Source organism: Eleutherodactylus coqui, chromosome 10 (genome assembly GCF_035609145.1).
Source record: "Eleutherodactylus coqui strain aEleCoq1 chromosome 10, aEleCoq1.hap1, whole genome shotgun sequence".
Classification (NCBI taxonomy): domain Eukaryota; kingdom Metazoa; phylum Chordata; class Amphibia; order Anura; family Eleutherodactylidae; genus Eleutherodactylus; species Eleutherodactylus coqui.
The window spans coordinates 27,928,382-27,947,523 of NC_089846.1; the positions used below are offsets into that span (position 1 = coordinate 27,928,382).

Here is a 19,142-nt window from a genome sequence, read left to right on the forward strand (position 1 = left end):
CTTGCATACATGCTGTTTAATAATTTGTTCAAAGATCTTTTCCGGTATAGAAGTCAGGCTCACAGGCCTGTAGTTTCCTGGATCCACCTTCTTCCCTTTTTTGAAGATGGGGACAACATTTGCTCTTTTCCAGTCTTCTGGGATTTCTCCCATTCTCCAGGAATTTTCAAAGACTATGGTGAGTGGTGCAGCAATTACCACCACTGCTTTTAGTATCCTAGGATGTAATTCATCTGGACCTTGAGACTTGAAATCATTTAAGTTAGCCAAGTGTTCCCTCACCGTCTCTCTACTTATAGATAGCCTGCATTGTTTTATTCCCCAAATAGCACAGGGAAGAACAGTTGATGTTCCATCTACTTTGAGAGAAAACATACAAAATAGGAATTTAAAAGTTCTTATCATTCTTAACTAATTCACGATATTCATCTTGTAAGCATCCAATAGCATCTTTGACTTTTCTTTTGCTTTTGACACCCCCCCCCCCCCCCCCAAATCCTTTATTGATTTTGGCCTCTGTTGCAAGCCTCAATTCATTATTAGCTATAGCTTTAACACTTGCCCTACAGTTTCTGCAGACCCCATTACATTCTTCTTTAGATATCCCCCCTTTCCATTTGATACATATTTTTCTTCCCTTTTTAACATGTATTCGAGTTTTGTGTTCATCCATCCTGGTTTCTTTAAATGCTTCCCATTCTTCCTTCTTTTAGGGATTGTTAACGATTGTGCTTTGAGAATCTCATTTCGTAATATTTCCCAACATTCTTGGGCATTTCTGTCTAAGAACATCCAGCCATTTAAGTCTTTAAGAAATCTGCCTTTCTGAAATCCAACCTTGAGGTTTGAGTTTTCTCAGGTCTTCCTACCCTTTTTATTCATAATTCTATGATAGCATGATCACTGCCTCCCAAGGACCCAGCCACCCTTCCTGAACCATTTCCTCTCGGTTGCGAAGAATTAGGTCCAAGATAGCAGATCCCTTTGTTTTCTCTTCGACTTTTTGGAAGATAAAGTGGTCAGCAAGAGCAGATAAGAATTTGTTGGATCCATTACTTTTACGTGAGAGATGCCCAACAAATGTATGGATAGGTAAAATCTCCCTTAATCACTATGTCATGCTTTTTGGGGAGCTTGGCTATCTGCTGTAGAAAGACACCATTGTAGGCATTTACTATAGGCCACCTGGCCAAGCAGAAGATATTGATGAACTTTCTGTTCTCTCCTTGTATTCTCACCCAGTTTCTACAGAACTCCCATGCTCTGAAGCTTGAATCTCTGTGGAGATTAAGGGTTTTCCTAACATACAACCCAACACCTCCTCCCCTTTTTTTGGTCTGTTTCTTATAAATAAGTTGTATCCTTCAAGCCTTGTGTTCCAATCATGTGTATTATCCCACCAAGTTTCCATGATGCCTATGACATTTCTCTTCCTGTGTTTGGAGCTCCAATTCTCCTTGTTTGTTTCCCATGCTTTGTGCATTTGTGTAAAAACAGTTTAGTTTGTGATTGGTGTCTCTTGCTCCTCTACTTGCCTTCTGATTTTTTTGTCCTTGTTCTTTCCACTTCTAATAGCAAGGGTCTCAAATGTATTAATTAGCTGTATATTTTTACCTGGCTTTTCACTTCCCTTCCCATATTGTTCTAGTTTAAAGCTCTCCTAATGAGTGAAGCAAGGCGCCCACCAAAAACATGCTTACCGTATATACCGGCGTATAAGATGACTTTTGTCCCCCGAAAAATCTGCTCTGAAGTCGGGGGTCGTCTTATACGCCGGTAATACAAAAAAAAAAGTGTAAAAAAAAAAATCATTACTCACCTCCCCCGGCGTTCTGTCGCGCTCCGGCAGGATGTCGCTCGCTCCTCGTCCCCGCGCGGGCATTGCTTTCTGAATGCGGGGCTTGAAATCCCCGCCTCCAGAAAGCTAATACACACGCAGTCAGCCAGTTACAGCCATTCAATGACAGCATTGAATGGCTGTTATTGGCTGAAGGCGCACGTGTGTTAGCAATCACACCCATTCAATGATGTCATTGAATAGTGTGATTGGCTGAAGCCACGTGTGTTTTAGCCAATCACAGCCATTCAATGATGTCATTGAATGGCTGTAACTGGCTGACGGCGTGTGAATTAGCTTTCTGGAGGCGGGGATTTCAAGCCCCGCATTCAGAAAGCAATGCTGCGCCGGGCACGAGGAGCAAGTGACATCCTGCCGGAGCACGACAGAACGCCGGGGTAGGTGAGTAATGATTTTTTTTTTCTCCACTGTATTACCGGCGTATAAGGTGAAAGTTGGGGGGTCGTCTTATACGCCCCGTCACCTTATACGCCGGTATATACGGTACTAGAGATGAGCGAACGTACTAGTCCGAGCTTGATACTCGTTCGAGTATTAGCGTGTTCAAGATGTTCGTTACTAGAGACGAGTACCACGCGATGTTCGAGTTACTTTCACTTTCATCTCTGAGACGTTAGCGCGCTTTTCGGGCCAATAGAAAGACAGGGAAGGCATTACAACTTCCCCCTGCGACGTTCAAGTCCTATACCACCCCCCTGCAGTGAGTGGCTGGCGAGATCAGGTGTCACCCGAGTATATAAATCGGCCCCTCCTACGGCTCGCCACAGATGCGTTCTGACAGAGATCAGGGAAAGTGCTGTCTTGCTGGAGTTGCTATAGGGAGAGTGTTAGGAGTATTTTAGGCTTCAAGAACCCCAACGGTCCTTCTTAGGGCCACATCTAACCGTGTGCAGTAGTGTGGAGGCTGCTTTTTGCAGGGTTGCACTTTTTTTTTTTTTTTTTTTTTGTATATCGGCCAAGCATTGCGCCCTGCAGTAATTATACATAGTCCAGGGCCAGTAGTGGTGGTGAGGCAGGGACAGAAGACATATTTATTGAATATAGGCAGTGGGCCTTTCCAAAAACATTTGGGAAAAAAAATCTATTTGGGCTGCCTGTGACTGTCCTCAGTGTACTGGGGGTAGTTGTCCTAATTCATACGCAGCCAGCTAAGTGTTACAGCAGGCTTGCGCAAAATTATTTCCTGGCTCTACTGTGCGTTCCGTAAGCAAAGTCAGCCTCCAACCACAGGCCAATAAGCGGCACATTTAATTACAGTGTTCTGTTTCTGCACTACTGGTAATACACCATGCTGAGGGGTAGGGGTAGGCCTAGAGGACGTGGACGCGGGCGAGGACGTGGAGGCCCAAGTCAGGGTGTGGGCACAGGCCGAGCTCCTGATCCAGGTGTATCGCAGCCGACTGCTGCAGAATTAGGAGAGAGGCACGTTTCTGGCGTCCCCACATTCATCTCACAATTAATGGGTCCACGCGGTAGACCTTTATTAGAAAATGAGCAGGTCGTGTCGTGGATGGCAGAAAGTGCATCCAGCAATATATCGAACACCCAGAGTTCTGCGCCGTCCACTGCTGCAACTCTGAATCCTCTGGCTGCTGCTCCTCCTTCCTCCCAGCCTCCTCACTCCATTACAATGACACATTCTGAGGAGCAGGCAGACTCCCAGGAACTGTTCCCAGGCCCCTGCCCAGAATGGGCAGCAAGGGTTCCGAATCCTCTTCCACTGGAGGAGTTTGTCGTGACCGATGCCCAACCTTTGGAAAGTTCCCGGGGTCCGGGGGATGAGGCTGGGGACTTCCGGCAACTGTCTCAAGAGCTTTCAGTGGGTGAGGAGGACGATGACGATGAGACACAGTTGTCTATCAGTGAGGTAGTAGTAAGGGCAGTAAGTCCGAGGGAGGAGCGCACAGAGGATTCGGAGGAAGAGCAGCAGGACGATGAGGTGACTGACCCCACCTGGTTTGCTACGCCTACTGAGGACAGGTCTTCAGAGGGGGAGGCAAGGGCAGCAGCAGGGCAGGTTGCAAGAGGCAGTGCGGTGTCCAGGGGTAGAGGCAGGGCCAGACCGAATAATCCACCGTTTCCCAAAGCGCCCCCTCGCGCCATGCCACCCTGCAGAGGCTGAGGTGCTCAAAGGTCTGGCAGTTTTTCACTGAGAGTGCAGACGACCAACGAACAGTGGTGTGCAACCTGTGTCGCGCCAAGATCAGCCGGGGAGCCGCCACCACCACCAGCATGCGCAGACATATGATGGCCAAGCACCCCACAAGGTGGGACGAAGGCCGTTCACCGCCTCCGGTTTGCACCGCTGCCTCTCCCCCTGCGCCCCAACCTGCCACTGAGATCCAACCCCCCTCTCAGGACACAGGCACTACCGTCTCCTGGCCTGCACCCACACCCTCACCTCCGCTGTCCTCGGCCCCATCCACTAATGTCTCTCAGCGCACCGTCCAGCCGTCGCTAGCGCAAGTGTTGGAGCGCAAGCGCAAGTACACCGCCCCGCACCCGCACGCTCAAGCGTTAAACGTGCACCTAGCCAAATTAATCAGCCTGGAGATGCTGCCGTATAGGGTTGTGGAAACGGAGGCTTTCAAAAGTATGATGGCGGCGGCAGCCCCGCGCTACTCAGTTCCCAGTCGCCACTACTTTTCCCGATGTGCCGTCCCAACCCTACACGACCACGTCTCCCGCAACATTGTACGCGCCCTCACCAACGCAGTTACTGCCAAGGTCCACTTAACAACAGACACGTGGACAAGCACAGGCGGGCAGGGCCACTATATCTCCCTGACGGCACATTGGGTGAATTTAGTGGAGGCTGGGACAGAGTCAGAGCCTGGGACCGCTCACATCCTACCCACCCCCAGAATTGCGGGCCCCAGCTCGGTGGTGGTATCTGCGGCGGTGCATGCTTCCTCCACTAAACCACCCTCCTCCTCCGCAACCTCTGTCTCGCCATAAAGATGTGTCGGCGGCAGCAGCAGCACGTCGCCAGCAGTCGGTGTCGCGCGGCGTGGCAGCACAGCGGTGGGCAAGCGTCAGCAGGCCATGCTGAAACTACTCAGCTTAGGAGAGAAGAGGCACACGGCCCACGAACTGCTGCAGGGTCTGACAGAGCAGACCGACCGCTGGCTTGTGCCGCTGAGCCTCCAACCGGGCATTTTCGTGTGTGACAACGGCCGTAACCTGGTGGCGGCTCTGCAGCTCGGCAGCCTCACGCACGTGCCATGCCTAGCCCACATCTTTAATTTGGTGGTTCAGCGCTTTCTGAAAAGCTACCCACGCTTGTCAGACCTGCTCGGAAAGGTGCGCCGGCTCTGCGCACATTTCCGCAAGTCCCACACGGACGCTGCCACCCTGCAACATCGGTTTTCATCTGCCAGTGCACCGACTGCTGTGCGACGTGCCCACACGGTGGAACTCTACGCTCCACATATTGGCCAGGCTCTATGAGCAGCGTAGAGCTATAGTGGAATACCAACTCCAACATGGGCGGCGCAGTGGGAGTCAGCCTCCTCAATTCTTTACAGAAGAGTGGGCCTGGTTGGCAGACATCTGCCAGGTCCTTGGAAACTTTGAGCAGTCTACCCAGATGGTGAGCGGCGATGCTGCAATCATTAGCGTCACCATTCCTCTGCTATGCCTCTTGAGACGTTCCCTGCAAAGCATAAAGGCAGACGCTTTGCGCTCGGAAACAGAGGCAGGGGAAGACAGTATGTTGCTGGATAGTCAGAGCACCCTCCTGTCTATATCTCAGCGCGTTGAGGAGGAGGAGGAGGAGGAGCAGCATGAGGAGGATGAGGAGGAGGGGGAAGAGACAACTTGGCCCACTGCTGAGGGTACCCATGCTGCTTGCCTGTCATCCTTTCAGCGTGTATGGACGGAGGAGGAGGAGAAGGATCCTGAAAGTGATCTTCCTAGTGAGGACAGCCATGTGTTGCGTACAGGTACCCTGGCACACATGGCTGACTTCATGTTAGGATGCCTTTCTCGTGATCCTCGCGTTACATGCATTCTGGCCACTACGGATTACTGGGTGTATACACTGCTCGACCCACGGTATAAGGAGAACCTTTCCACTCTCATACCTGAAGAGGAAAGGGATTCGAGAGTGATGCTATACCACAGGACCCTGGCGGACAAACTGATGGTAAAATTCCCATCCGACAGCGCTAGTGACCGAAGGCGCAGTTCCGAGGGCCAGGTAGCAGGGGAGGCGCAGAGATCAGGCAGCATGTACAGCACAGGCAGGGGAACACTAAGGCCTTTGACAGCTTTATGGCTCCCCAGCAAGACTGTCACCGCTCCCCAGTCAAGGCTGAGTCAGCGGGAGCACTGTAAAAGGATGGTGAGGGAGTACGTAGCCGATCGCACGACCGTCCTCGGTGACGCCTCTGCCCCCTACAACTACTGGGTGTCGAAGCTGGACGTGTGGCCTGAACTCGCGCTGCATGCCCTGGAGGTGCTTGCTTGTCCTGTGGCTAGCGTCTTGTCAGAGAGGGTGCTTAGTGCGGCTGGGGGAATCATCACGGATAAGCGTACCCGCCTGTCAACCGACAGTGCCGACAGGCTTACACTCAAGATGAACAAAGCCTGGATTTCCCCAGACTTCTCTTCTCCACCAGCGATACCTAAACAATATGTAGGCTGCACCTGCCGATGGAAGCATTGTTCTCTATCACCATCAAAAACGTGGCCCTTTTAGCTTCATCAATCTGTGTATATTCATCCTCCTCCTCCTGAAACCTGACGTAATCATGCCAAACGGGCAATTTCTTAGGCCCACAAGGCTGTCATAATTTTTGTAAACAATTTTTATACGTTTCAATGCTCATTAAAGCGTTGAAACTTGCACCTGAACCAATTTTTATTTTAACTAAGCTGCCTCCAGGCCTAGTTACAAATTAAGCCACATTAACCAAAGCGATTAATGGGTTTCACCTGCCCTCTTGGTTGGGCATGGGCAATTTTTCTGACGTACATTAGTACACCAATTTTTTGGGGCCCTCGCCTACAGTGTAATCCAATTAATTTTTTGCCCACCTGCATTAAAGCTGATGTTACATGTTGGGCAGCATGTAACCCAGGAGAAGTGGCAGCGGAGTGTCATGCAGGCAGTGATTGTGCTTTGTTGGAGGTAGTGTGGTGCTTAGATAAGGTATGCCATGCTAATGAGGGCTTTTCAGAAGTAAAGGTTGTTGGGGGGGGGGGGGGGGGGGCTACTCTTGCTGCTATTGTGGCTTAATAGTGGGACCTGGGAACTTGAGATGCAGCCCAACATGTAGCCCCTCGCCTGCCCTATCCGTTGCTGTCGTTCCCATCACTTTCTTGAATTGCCCAGATTGTCACAAATGAAAACCTTAGCGAGCATCGGCGATCTACAAAAATGCTCGGGTCGTCCATTGACTTCAATGGGGTTCGTTACTCGAGACGAACCCTTGAGCATCGCAATAATTTCGTCCCGAGTAACGAGCACCCGAGCATTTTGGTGCTCGCCCATCTCTAATGCTTACCTGTTTTTGTAAGGTGCAACCTGTCTCTAGCAAGCAGATGCAACCCATCTCTGCATACCTGCAGATCACCGTCTGCTGTCAGTATGGACAGAGCTTGGTCCAGATGGGGCCATCAATGCCACAGTGGCCCAGGTTGGTACTACAGGCACAGCTTCCCTTTAATTCAATACCAACCTAAGCCACTGCAATGTTGACAGCAATATCTGTTTCCATCACCGTCAATGATGGGAATCAGTTGATTGGCAGGGATTCTGAGTGATGGATTAGCGATTACCAAATCTTAATGACGGGTCACCAAAAATAAGTCCCAGGCAAGCTCATTAATGACATGGGGGAGGAGTTTATTAGGACCACTGGGTGTGACTGTTCCTTGTTAAACAAGTATCTGACTCAGCACTGATTGACAGTAGGGACACCTCCCCCCCGTAGGCAACACCCAGCTGTCAATTTATTCACACATTTTCAGGAGGAACAGGAGTCCCATCCGGTTCAGGAAACAATTCTGCAGCATTTAGTTGTCAAGCATTTACTAGATGCCAAATAGAATTTTTGGGCTCCCCCTCCATTTGTTTCTCTTTAATAATGAGCACAATTCTAAAAGTTACCTTGTGCCAACTCGGCAAATAAAGTGTTCCAGCACAATAGTGAGGTTATATCTTCCGTATACAACGACAGCTACTTTTCATTGGAATCACAGTGGGAACGGACTAATAAGGAGCTGGCTTCATAGAGAGAACCATCAAGTTGCTATATAGCAAGTATGCTTTAACAGTACCCAAGAGATACAGGAACAGCCAGCAAAAAAAAATAATGATTTTTCACCGAATTGCTATAAAGCTGCCGACAGCAGGCGAGATGCTCTGCATTTATTAATCAGAGTGCAACACAGTGAGAACACTAGTAATGAATGGAACTCGTCATGTTCTAAGGAGGTGGATGATCCCAGGCAGCCGTGTATTATGGATACAAGCCGGGGCCAAACTGATACCCAATATTACAAAAGGAGTCAGATACTTGACATCCCGAAGAGCTGGATTACCGTGAGACTAGCAGCAAGCATCAATGGAGAGAGTCGATTGCCGAAACGTTCGACCACATCTTAATCCATTAAAACCCCATTGTTCCCTTAAATACAAAACATGTTACAAAGCTATTAAAAAAAAATATATGTTAACTGGTGCAGAAAGCTATAGCATGGTAAATGCCTAGTTACACGCTGCTACATCTGTGAAGTTTGCTCCCTCAAGAAACTGCCCCCCCTTCTTAAAAGGGTTGTACCAGCATTACATGTCACCCTCTATACATAGAATGCAGGTAACTTGCTGATCAGTGGGGGTCTCACCACTGAGACCTTCATCAATTCTGATAACAAGAGGTCCTGTGCCCCCATCCTAACTGCACTCCCAACAAGGAGACTGAATGGAGTGATGGTTGTGAAAGTACACTACAGCTCCAGTCCTTTGCTCAGCTTCAATGGAACTGCCAGAGATAGTCGCTTGGGTATTGGTCATCCCCATTGGCCAAAAAAGCATGTTTGGCTCATATCAGTGTGCCATTCAGTGACGTTCCTGTGAGGCCCTCACTGATCGATGAATTCTCCCCCATCCTGTGGGTAGGGAACAACTCTTAATCCTGGTTCAGTTTCCCTCATCTTACACACAATCCAACATACGTACGGTAGGACATTTGAGTGAATATAGTGATCTGATCCACCTTTTGACAATGTAAAAGCAACGTTTAACAAACTGGGGGAAGTTTACCAAGACTGGCATTTCCAGCGCAAGTCTTAGTTTCCTGTAATGCACCTAGTACATGAATAGGCGCATGCATTAAGCACATCCTGGCCCCACCTCTGTACCCCTGGGTAGAAGAGAATGCCAGGTCCAGCCTGACATAGATTTCTGGTGTAAATTATATGGACTGGGGGTGGCAGTTTGATTTCAACTGCCTGATCTTTTGTTTTTGTCACTGCCTGACGAGTCTTTACATTCAGAACATACGGATGCTTGGCCAAGCCAAGATGTATATGGGTATGCCAAAAGGCTGTTGGGGCCATCAGGGCTGAGGAATCTTAAAAGGGGGTTCATACTACAGGCTTAGTCCTATTGAAGTGAATGGAACTCTGCTTGCAGTACTGACTCAGGCCACTGTAATGTACAGTGCTGTTTGTTTCCTGCAGCAAACCAGCTAGAAGTGGGAGAAGCCGTAGTAAACTGGCGTTGATACATTTCTACTGGCTCAGACTCTAAAAGATTATCTATTAAAGCCTGATATTCCCATTTTACTGTATGGAGGGGAGTGTCAGTAGGGAATTTGGCGTTCCAACTCTTCCAATTTATCAGTAAATTGTCACTTGAACATTTTACAGCAGGGCGATAAAGAAAGGAATTCTACAATTCTACTCTGCAGATTAGGGAATGGAGGGGCCACAATGCCTTCCCATGCATAATATAAAGGAAGTCTAAAAACTGAAAACAAAAAGTCAAGAAGAGGATTAAAAGCAGAATTTTATTGTTATCATTAAAGAGCAAAGTACTGTAGTCGTGCACAAAACAAAAACTATTTAGAAAAATTAGACAAGATTTGGTTAATTAGAAGCAATCCAATTGGAATGGCCTTTGGAAGGTGAACCAGCTTAGCAACCCAATGGAGTATCTCAGAAGTAACCCAATCTCAGGACAACATTGAAAACACAGTATAACACTAAGGGGGGAGGAGAAGGGCGATTCAAGACCCACCTGAAGGGACCTAGAAGGTCCACTGCAAAAATTAGGTGGATAAATAGGGCCAGCACAAAGTTTTAGTGATCTGAAGTAGTGGTTCCATTAGAAGTTGAGTATGTCTGTGTGTTACATTGTATTTATGGTGTTTAGCCACTTGTGGTGCAACTTGTTTCATCATGTAGAAAAATATAGAAAAATCTGAGTGATAAGATTAACACTATCTGGATGCTCCATTAGGTCTCCCGCCCTCAAGAAACATATTGCCATCTCCGAGATCCCTTATAACAGTTTAAGGATTGACAAACAAATGTAAACAAGTAACGGGGGGGCAAGACAGCAGACGGGAGCATGTGGCATAGAAAAGCAGCCCCGAGGGCAAGGGATGGACCTAGACCAACTTGTTTTTAGCAGCCTACTCAAATTATAGGATAAAAGTGCCAAGTTCACCCAAAGGGCTGCGCGCCAACATGTCTGACCATCCCTCTTCCCTATAATATGGCCAAATGCACCCGTAGACACTTTGCCCCTTCAGTGCCACAGGGGTTTAAATAAGGCCATTGCATAAACTTGGAACCAGCTAAGCAAAAACCCCCCCAAACCCGAGCCAACCTCTCACCCCTCCGTCACATGGGGATTGTTGGGAATAGGGCAACTGTACATTAGACACGCACACAGAGGGCAAGGAGGTTTGGAATCAGGACAAGGGGCAGTTGTGTGGCAGTTTAGGGCACAGACACATGGTAAGGGCTGCCTGGAATGTGCTCATCCCCCCACTTGACCACCAGGATGTAATCCCCCTTGTCCTTCAGGAGGTACGTAACGTTGTACAACCGATTTCCAAGATGCTTCACTACAATTTCTTCACAAGGGGTTTTTGGTCCGTGAACCCCAACAAGCAGCATGTTGTTACCTGGTGAAACAAAGCAAGTCATGTTGGTGCCCATTTTCACAATCGGATGACATAATACGTTACATCAAAACCGGGTTTTACGGATATATTTTTCTTAAAGGCATCTTCACATAGTCAGTGTCAAGCTGTAGATAGTCACCCGAATGAGCGATTATGAGCAGCCGTCGGCCCGTGTACCCATGGCACTGAGCGAGAAGGCATGCAGTAGTCACTAGTTCCCATGTTAGGGAGCCGCTTCTCTCCTTGTAAACGAAAGTCGCTCAACCTTTGACTACCAGTTTATAGCGAATGGAGGCTAGTGGTGGACGACATCTCCAGTTCACTCCACCTCCATTCTCAGACTATCACTGCTGTGTGAAGCAAAGATCTGACATCCATCCCACGGGCTACCACCCGACTGGCTAGTGTGCTTTACAAAAGGAGCAACAGTCGTTTCGTGAACGGAGGTGGAATGGCCGGGGAGCGTTCAAGCCACCCGACTCCATTCACAGTAATTGGCAGTAAATAGATGAGCGGCTCCTATTACACGGTCCGACAGTCACTTGGCTTTTAGTTCTGCTAAAAGCCAAGACACCAACAAGTGACTTCTCACCGACATGACTGACCTGCTGTCAGGGTGACTTAACACTTTAAATTACTTTACAATGGATTCTGTTGTGCCAAGAAAAAAAGCAATATCTTTCTAGCAAGTTAAGATCGGAGCTTTGTGCTGTGCCATCAAGCTAAAGTTTGTTGCACCTGTATGTAGTTTTAGGCCATGATTGCACGGGGTGGATTACCCACATGGAAAATTTAATCCACATTGCTGCTACTGTAAATGCTACAGATTTTCCAAGTCTCGTCCACTCAGTGGAAAAAAGTCTGCACTCATTAGATGCAGAATAAAACACTTCAGCAGAGGGGTGTAACTAAAGGCTCAGGGGCCTGGGTGCAAAAATCTCCACCTCCCAATCTTTACCTGTACCCATTCAGCATGTCAATTCTGCACTGCACCAAATGTTCAACAGATTTAGTGCAGAAGCAGTAGGCTTCAAAGACATTTTTGTAAAAATATTGCAGACTTGCTGTGGACTTTGGTCTAACAAACTGTAGCCGTGGGATTTTAAAGCAGACTTTACCCATGGAATGGCTGCAGATTCTGTCTGGGAAAATCTACCCTGTGTGAACCTCCCCTAATTGTCATACAGTGAAAAAAGTTAGTTTTTCCACTTTGACACCATTGTGAGTATCTGAAACTTGCTGCATATTTATAGGACAAGTTTTTCCTTACAGTAGATAACTTCATACAAGATATGCCAGCACACATTCCAGCAGAACGTACCGAGCCAGCAGCGTTTTCCCAAAAGAAAGGGTTTGCATAACTGAAATGCTGCATCTTGTCTGCCACCACTGATAAGCAGTATGTAGTTCTATTAAACTAGGCCGTGCCCCATTTGTGACCACCACACATCTGATAATCTGACTTTATAAAACATCATTTCACCACACGGTACGGAGCTCACCAGCTTTGCTGCAGTCTACCGTGAACGAATTCTTCTGGCCAACAAAAGCCTTGTTCAAACCAAGACCTTTGGCAACCACTTTGCTTGCATCTGATGACACCCTTGGAAGGGCTCCTTGCTGTACGAAAGCCTCACTTTTTGTAACAGAATCTACAAAGACTGAAGAGGACTCATGGAGACTGTGGGTTGTCACCAGGCGAGGCCCTAGAAGAACAGATAAGGGTTATTGGCTTGGAACCAAGAGTCTTAAGATATGGATTAGGTCTGCAAGCAACGCTAAGAAACATGCACAGAAGGTCTTACATCACATTATCCAATGATTTCCAAATAGATTTTTTTTAGACTGAACAAAGACAATCCATAAAAGGTCACCCGACAGGTTTTTGGACATACCAGTAACTTTTGCTTTGAACGGGCTTCCAACAATATGATAAGGTCCACCATATTTTATAGAGATAAGGTAGCTACCAGGAGCCATTGGTGTATAAGTGACTTTGTAACCCTCAGCACACTCTTGGCAGTCCATTTTGACCTTGGATGGTCCATCGATTGTCACAGTCAGAGCTCCGGCGCCTGCATTTGTGGTGTTCACAATGAACTCTGCAGCATTTCCTGGGATGGGAAGAAGTAACAAACTGAAAAAGGTGCATAGCTTGAGGAGTATTGACTTTAATACAGTCAAGGACTTCTCCTGTACGGAATAAGACACTACCCTGTTTCCCCAAAAATAAGACCCACCCAGATTTTTGTGGATTTTCAGGGAGGCTTGAAACATAAGCCCAACCCTGAAAATAAAGCCCTATGTGCATTACATTTAACACAAACAAGACCACCCGCATATTACCTAGCAGGCACGGTCCACATTCCTCCAACTGCTCTGGCAGGCTTCCTGCAGTCCTTGGCCATCCACAGAAGAGATCGCTTCCTGGTTATGGGATTCATAAATCCCGCCTCCAGGAAGCAATGGCTGCGATTGGTTCATTGAGCCCTGCATCGTTTGGCTGACCAGCACTCAAGAACCAATACAATGGCTGAGATTGGCTAAGCAGCGCTTGAGAACCAATCAGCGCCTAAGCTTCCTGTAGGTGGAATTTATGAATCCTGTAACCAGGAAGCGATCTTCTGTAGGCGGCCAAGGACTGCAGGAAGCCTGCCAGAGCTGCTGAGAGCAGCAGAAGGGACATGAACAGAGCCTGCTGGGCAATTATGATACTACACCCCCTGAGAATAAGACCTAGTGCCTCTTGAGGGGGGAGAGTCTTATTTTTGGGGAAAACCAGGAGGCCTAGGACTTACCAGTGGTGCCACCTTCTAATCCAGGTCCATACGCTGACACCATTCCTGGGTCTCCAGCTTGTCCTGGCTCTCCCACTCGAACTTTAAATGGACTGCCAGGGATGTGGGAACCATTAAATTTAACATCAACCAGGTATAAGCCGTTCTCCCGTGGGATGAAGCGTACAGCATATTTATCTGCAAGAAGTAGTGTATAGTCAACATTAAGTGAAGATTGATATACATGTACCTGCATGTTAGACATTAGCAGATCTTGATGCAGATGTTGCACTCCAAAAAAGTGCTTTTGTAGTTCCACCCTCCAATAAAACCCTATGGGTTAAATCTCTGAATATTAGCCCTGGAATCCAACTTGTGTTTCATCATGCTCACCTTCATCAATCTCCGTCACATAGCACTCCTCCAACGCCCCTGAAGGGCTGTGTACTTTGGCATCTAGAACTCCTTTGGCACCATTAAGACTTACTGCAAAAGATGCTGGTTGGTTGACCTTTAACCCTGACTCCTAAAAGCACATCAAATGGTTTAGAAACATTGCAAAGCAGACTTTTTTCCCCCCCAATAATCAGTCTCCATGCTGATCACCTTGACAGACATAATACCTACCTGTCCCACTCCGGTTTAATGAGGGAGAGGAGGCTTGTGAAGGAGAACCTGGCGGTGGCATACCGTATTATGTAAAGGAAGACACAGCAGTCCAAGGATTAGGAGAGATGATTGACTGAATCAGGTCACTACGGCATCAGTTGCTCATTCACCATTGGTGGAAAAAATCAGCAATAAGAGTTTTCTGACAGCCGTCAAATGCAGGTATGGTGTGAAAAATTTTACAATGAGGGTGGCTTAGTCAACCATGCTGATGCACTCCAGGTAGCTGATGAAATGATTTGCAGAAACAAGGTGCAAAGAAGTGGAAAAAAGCAGCCTGAAGAGAAGCAGGACCCCCGAATGCCCAGTTCAGAGCCTTCAGCAATGCCACAGTAAGCCACAGCCACGGTTCACATCCATTTTCCTCTCCCACTTTAAACACTGGCAGGTTGAAGTCAAGATTTGCTTCCTGTTAAGAGCCTTTAAGAAAGACACGAGAAAAACACATGGAGAGCCTCCTGAGTCAGCTGGGAACCTGGAGGAGTCCTGGCAGTTCTGCCATACTTAAACTATGAAGCAAAACCTAACCGAGCCCTGTAGGTGGCAGCACTGCTACTGCAATTAGCAACCATAAAGGACTAGTGATCAAGGACCGCCATCTTTTCTCCGTAGGGAGAGCACCTAGGTGAGTGAGGAGACTAAAGGCCATTCATGCTCCTCTGGGTAATATGCAAATAAGGGAGATTAAATATCTCTGCAGCGCCACCTATTGGAAGGCAGATTTCCTGCAAGTCAATGCTACTCTTTATCCAAGCCTTGTAACAATGACTAGGGATTGAATTTTGGATGCTGTGATTTTTAGGCACAGCATAGAGTCATTGGAGTTCAAAAGTGGACAGACCTAAATATTCTTTGAATAGTCAAACTAAAAAGGTAACCAAGTCCATGCCAAGGCGAACCAAGGTGCTGACTTTGGCACAGAGCTGGCCTAAGTGAGGGGGTCTATACAGCTGCTCAGGAGACAGATCCTCTGCCCAACCAGTAAGGGCTAGGGTTTTTCCCAGTGCCTCACCTGAAGACTAGAAACAGTGAGTCTGCGAGCGTCGTCTGATGGAGAACCCACTGGAACAATGAATGGACTGTCTGGGATGTGCTCATCGTTGAACTTGACAGACACTTCATAATCTCCTATAAAACAAAAAAACAAAAAAAACAAAACCTAAATTAATAGGATGTTCCAAAAAAAAAAAAAAGTTTAATTTGCAAATTACATGTTATAGCTTTCTAGTGTGAACTTGCTGCAGCCAATGGACAGCATTCAGTCTTCCACATTTGCTGTATAAGTGAATGTGAAAGAATGGACGATTCTCATTTGAATGTGCCAACCATGCATTTGTCTGACTGCAAAAGGCGTTAGCAAGATCACTCGCTCATTTGAAAGGAGAGCTGGCTTGTCTAAAAGAACCCTTCACTTTCATCTCCTGAACTTCCTTATCAGTCAACTTAGGACCATAAAGGTGGTCATAAAGGAGCTGATAAAAGTGCAGTAAAGATAAGGGCCCCATCCTCCATCACTGGTGATTGAGAAATGTTGGGGGGGAGGGGGGGAGAGGAGGATCTGAATTTGAGCCTGTGCACACACTCACTGTGGGGAACGGTTCTCTCCACAAAACTCTACAGATCTGTAAACCTACCAGGCTCCTGAACGACGTAGGACACCCCACAGGATCCATCTTTCCTATCCTCAAAAGCAATTTCTGCTTTGCTTGGTCCCTCCACTGCAATGGACAGACCCCCAGCACCAGCTTCTCTTGTCCAAATACTGAACTCCGCTATAAAAAAAAAAAATAAATAAACTTGTTAAATCAGTTTAACTAGAGAATCTACAGTAAGTATTGCCATTTTTTCAGTTACTTGTAAGACTACAAATGGCAATTGTTACTGTACACAAAGCAGCTGCCAAGCTGTAATATGCTGCCAAGTAGTACAGAATCAATGACTTATCGGATACTTAGCTTTTTGAGGAGCACCCAGTAAGTCCCATTTACAGACTGCCAGTCTCTATGCCAAGTTATAACTTCCTCCCCTGAAGCTCTCCGTACCTGGAGTTCCAACTTCTGCTTTCTCCAAGCCTGGTCCACCAGCTCGAACTTTATGTGCACCGCCTTCACCCAAGGGGCCTACAGTGAACTGGAATGGACTTCCGGGAACATGCTGACCCTTGTACTTGACGCTGACCGTGTGAACGCCCATTTCAGTAGGGACAAATCTGATGCAGTAAGTGTTGTTTTCACCTTCCATGATTTCTGCATCATGACTCTTGCCGGATGGACTCGTGACTTGAGCGGTCATGTCATGAATGCTGATTTCTGTAAATTAGAAGCAGCCTCGTAACGCAACAGTATATCAGTGATGTAACAGTATTGTACTGGATATACTTCCAAGATGCTAAGTATTTATAATCATAAACAGCTTATTTAATGATCCGGTACGCAACTTACCAGGTATTTTCAGGCTAAGGTCACACTGACTTCCAATATTTGCCACAGATGGCGCCGTTCTTCTACGTGTAATACTCTCCTTCAACCTTCCTTCACCTGTCACTTTGACAGAGAATGGACTGCCTGCAGAGAAGAATGACCCTGCATTACACCAAGATGGACATGATGGATTTCCGTTAGCAAACTTTTTTTAAGGTGTTTTCAGAGTTCCTTTATATAGTTCTGGGTCCCCCGGGCCCCAAACTATATAAAATATATTTACCGTGGTGCCGGAGCACACAGTTTTGGCGGTCCAGCGTTATGACATCCGACAGGTAACACCCAGCTAGAAGCCCCCCCATCAGGTTTACAGGACATCAGTGATTTAGGCGCTGCAGAATAAGTTGGCGCTATACAAAGCTTATGTTGCCGTCAGGCCTTTTATTGGCTGCAGTGGTTATGTGGGTCAACAGCCTATGTCACCCCCACAGCACCCGTAAAGCGAAGACCAGAGCAGTGGTAGATTAGTTTTTTGTCCACTGCCACCAATAACTTGGACAATCCCTTTAACCCATCAATGAAGATACTAATTCATGTGTTAGGTTGAACCTCCCAAAGGATTGTTCTGCAGTGGACTAAGGTGTATTAGATTACTACATGATGCAGAACAGAAGTCAGATTGCAGCAGCAGAATGAGGCAAGTCGTAGTAAAAGCTGAGTCTTAAAGCAATCCTCTAATTTCGGGACAAAATCCCGTCCCTGACAGGAAGGGGGTGCGTTACCTCCAGTTCTATTGTGGCCCAACAAGCTGGATCAGTGAACTGTGGGGAACAGGTAGTCTGAAGATTGTGCCAGCCATTTTGGATGAGTACAAACACAACCCAGATCTAGCAGGATGGAGGGCCAACAGAAATGAAAACAATACATCTCCCATCCCCTCTGGTCCCAGGACAGTTTTGTCCCAAAACCAGGTGGTCAGTTTAAAAGAACTAACTTTTCAAACAAGCTCTGCTCATCCACTAGCGTGTCAGTCGCATCATTTCTGTAATATACTTGCATTTAAAATGTTGCTTTACCACTGTAAATTATGTTTGAAGTGGCTGCCACTAGGGGTCTCGCTTCCATCTATGCAATAAACGCTGTTTGGTAGAGAGCTCCTGTACCAAAAGGACATGTTTCCTTGGCAATCGGGGGAGGGGCTATTTTCATAGGGATGCTCCCATACACTCAGAGGCTGCAGGCTGACAGATCTGCAGACCCCAATAACAATTTCCAGAATCTCTGCTTCTCCTGCTGCTACAGAGTCTGTGCACTCAGTGGTTTACTAACCAACTACTTGGCTAGAATGCTTTCCTAGGAGCGCATTTAGACACTGATTGGACCCGAGACCACACCATACAGCATGGGAAGGGCAAGGAAGTGCAGGACAGTGAACTACTGGCAGAATGCTAGACTTACTACACTTCTACCCCCACTCCCTGAAAGTGGATTGCAGACAGCAGAAAAATGAGAAAGGCCAACTAATATACACCAACTTCCTTCTGCACTTCTATAGGATACCTGGCACATGCTGGTCGGCAAACTTGATGTTTATGATATAGTTTCCAGGCTCTGTTGGACAGTATGTCACTTTGCATGTTCCATCTTCTAAGTCTTCTGTGTTGATATCCACTTTACTGGGACCCTCAATGGAAAGGCTAAGACCTCCATAACCTGTAGCAAACAGCAAGAGACAGCTGGTTGGCTTTTAACAGTTTGCCTGTGATTAAGCAATTTCAAAGTTCTCAGCTAATAAAGTGGGGTTCTGACCTGCTTCTCTAGTGTCAATGATGAACTCTGCTGGCTCAAACGTTCTTCCTTCAGTTAGGCCCTGGCCAGAGACAACAACGCGACTTGCGTCACCGATCTCAGACTGGCTGATCATTACAGTGATGGGACTGTTGGGAATATGAAGGCCATTTTTCTTGATGCTAACAATATGTTCTCCAGTCTCCTTTGGCACGAAAGATATACCTACAGATACATGAAGCAAAGTGGTGAATACAAGTCATGACCATTTAGTTGAGCCAACGGTAAAAAAGAAATAAAAATCAAAGACTCACCTATATGTCCATTACGAAGTCTCTTGAGAAGACACGGCTCTTCCCTTCCAGAAGGAGAAGTCACAGTAGCAGTCAACAGCGTTAAATCAGTCTCTGTGATATTGAGTGGGATATCAGCAGCAGAACCAACCTTAAGTTGGGACATGCGCATGGTGTCATCACCTGCGGGGAAA

At 47.1% G+C, this 19,142-nt stretch overlaps 1 protein-coding gene across 4 annotated transcripts in view; it reads right to left on the minus strand.

The window, feature by feature from the left end:
- Positions 1-9,857: 9,857 nt before the first annotated feature.
- The window catches only part of FLNA (filamin A), a 116,011-nt gene continuing 106,726 nt past the window's right edge, over positions 9,858-19,142 (minus strand). For all 4 annotated transcript variants that reach the window (XM_066580722.1, XM_066580720.1, XM_066580721.1 and 1 more), the window contains 12 exons: positions 18,970-19,131; positions 18,677-18,880; positions 18,428-18,580; positions 16,889-17,011; positions 16,490-16,756; positions 16,082-16,219; positions 15,460-15,575; positions 14,172-14,304; positions 13,800-13,976; positions 12,897-13,115; positions 12,504-12,707; positions 9,858-11,001 (listed from right to left, as the gene is read on the minus strand). In XM_066580722.1, the coding sequence (XP_066436819.1) occupies positions 10,814-11,001; positions 12,504-12,707; positions 12,897-13,115; positions 13,800-13,976; positions 14,172-14,304; positions 15,460-15,575; positions 16,082-16,219; positions 16,490-16,756; positions 16,889-17,011; positions 18,428-18,580; positions 18,677-18,880; positions 18,970-19,131 (2,084 nt within the window). In that variant the 3' untranslated portion in view covers positions 9,858-10,813. The remainder of the gene's footprint in view (positions 11,002-12,503; positions 12,708-12,896; positions 13,116-13,799; positions 13,977-14,171; positions 14,305-15,459; positions 15,576-16,081; positions 16,220-16,489; positions 16,757-16,888; positions 17,012-18,427; positions 18,581-18,676; positions 18,881-18,969; positions 19,132-19,142) is intronic.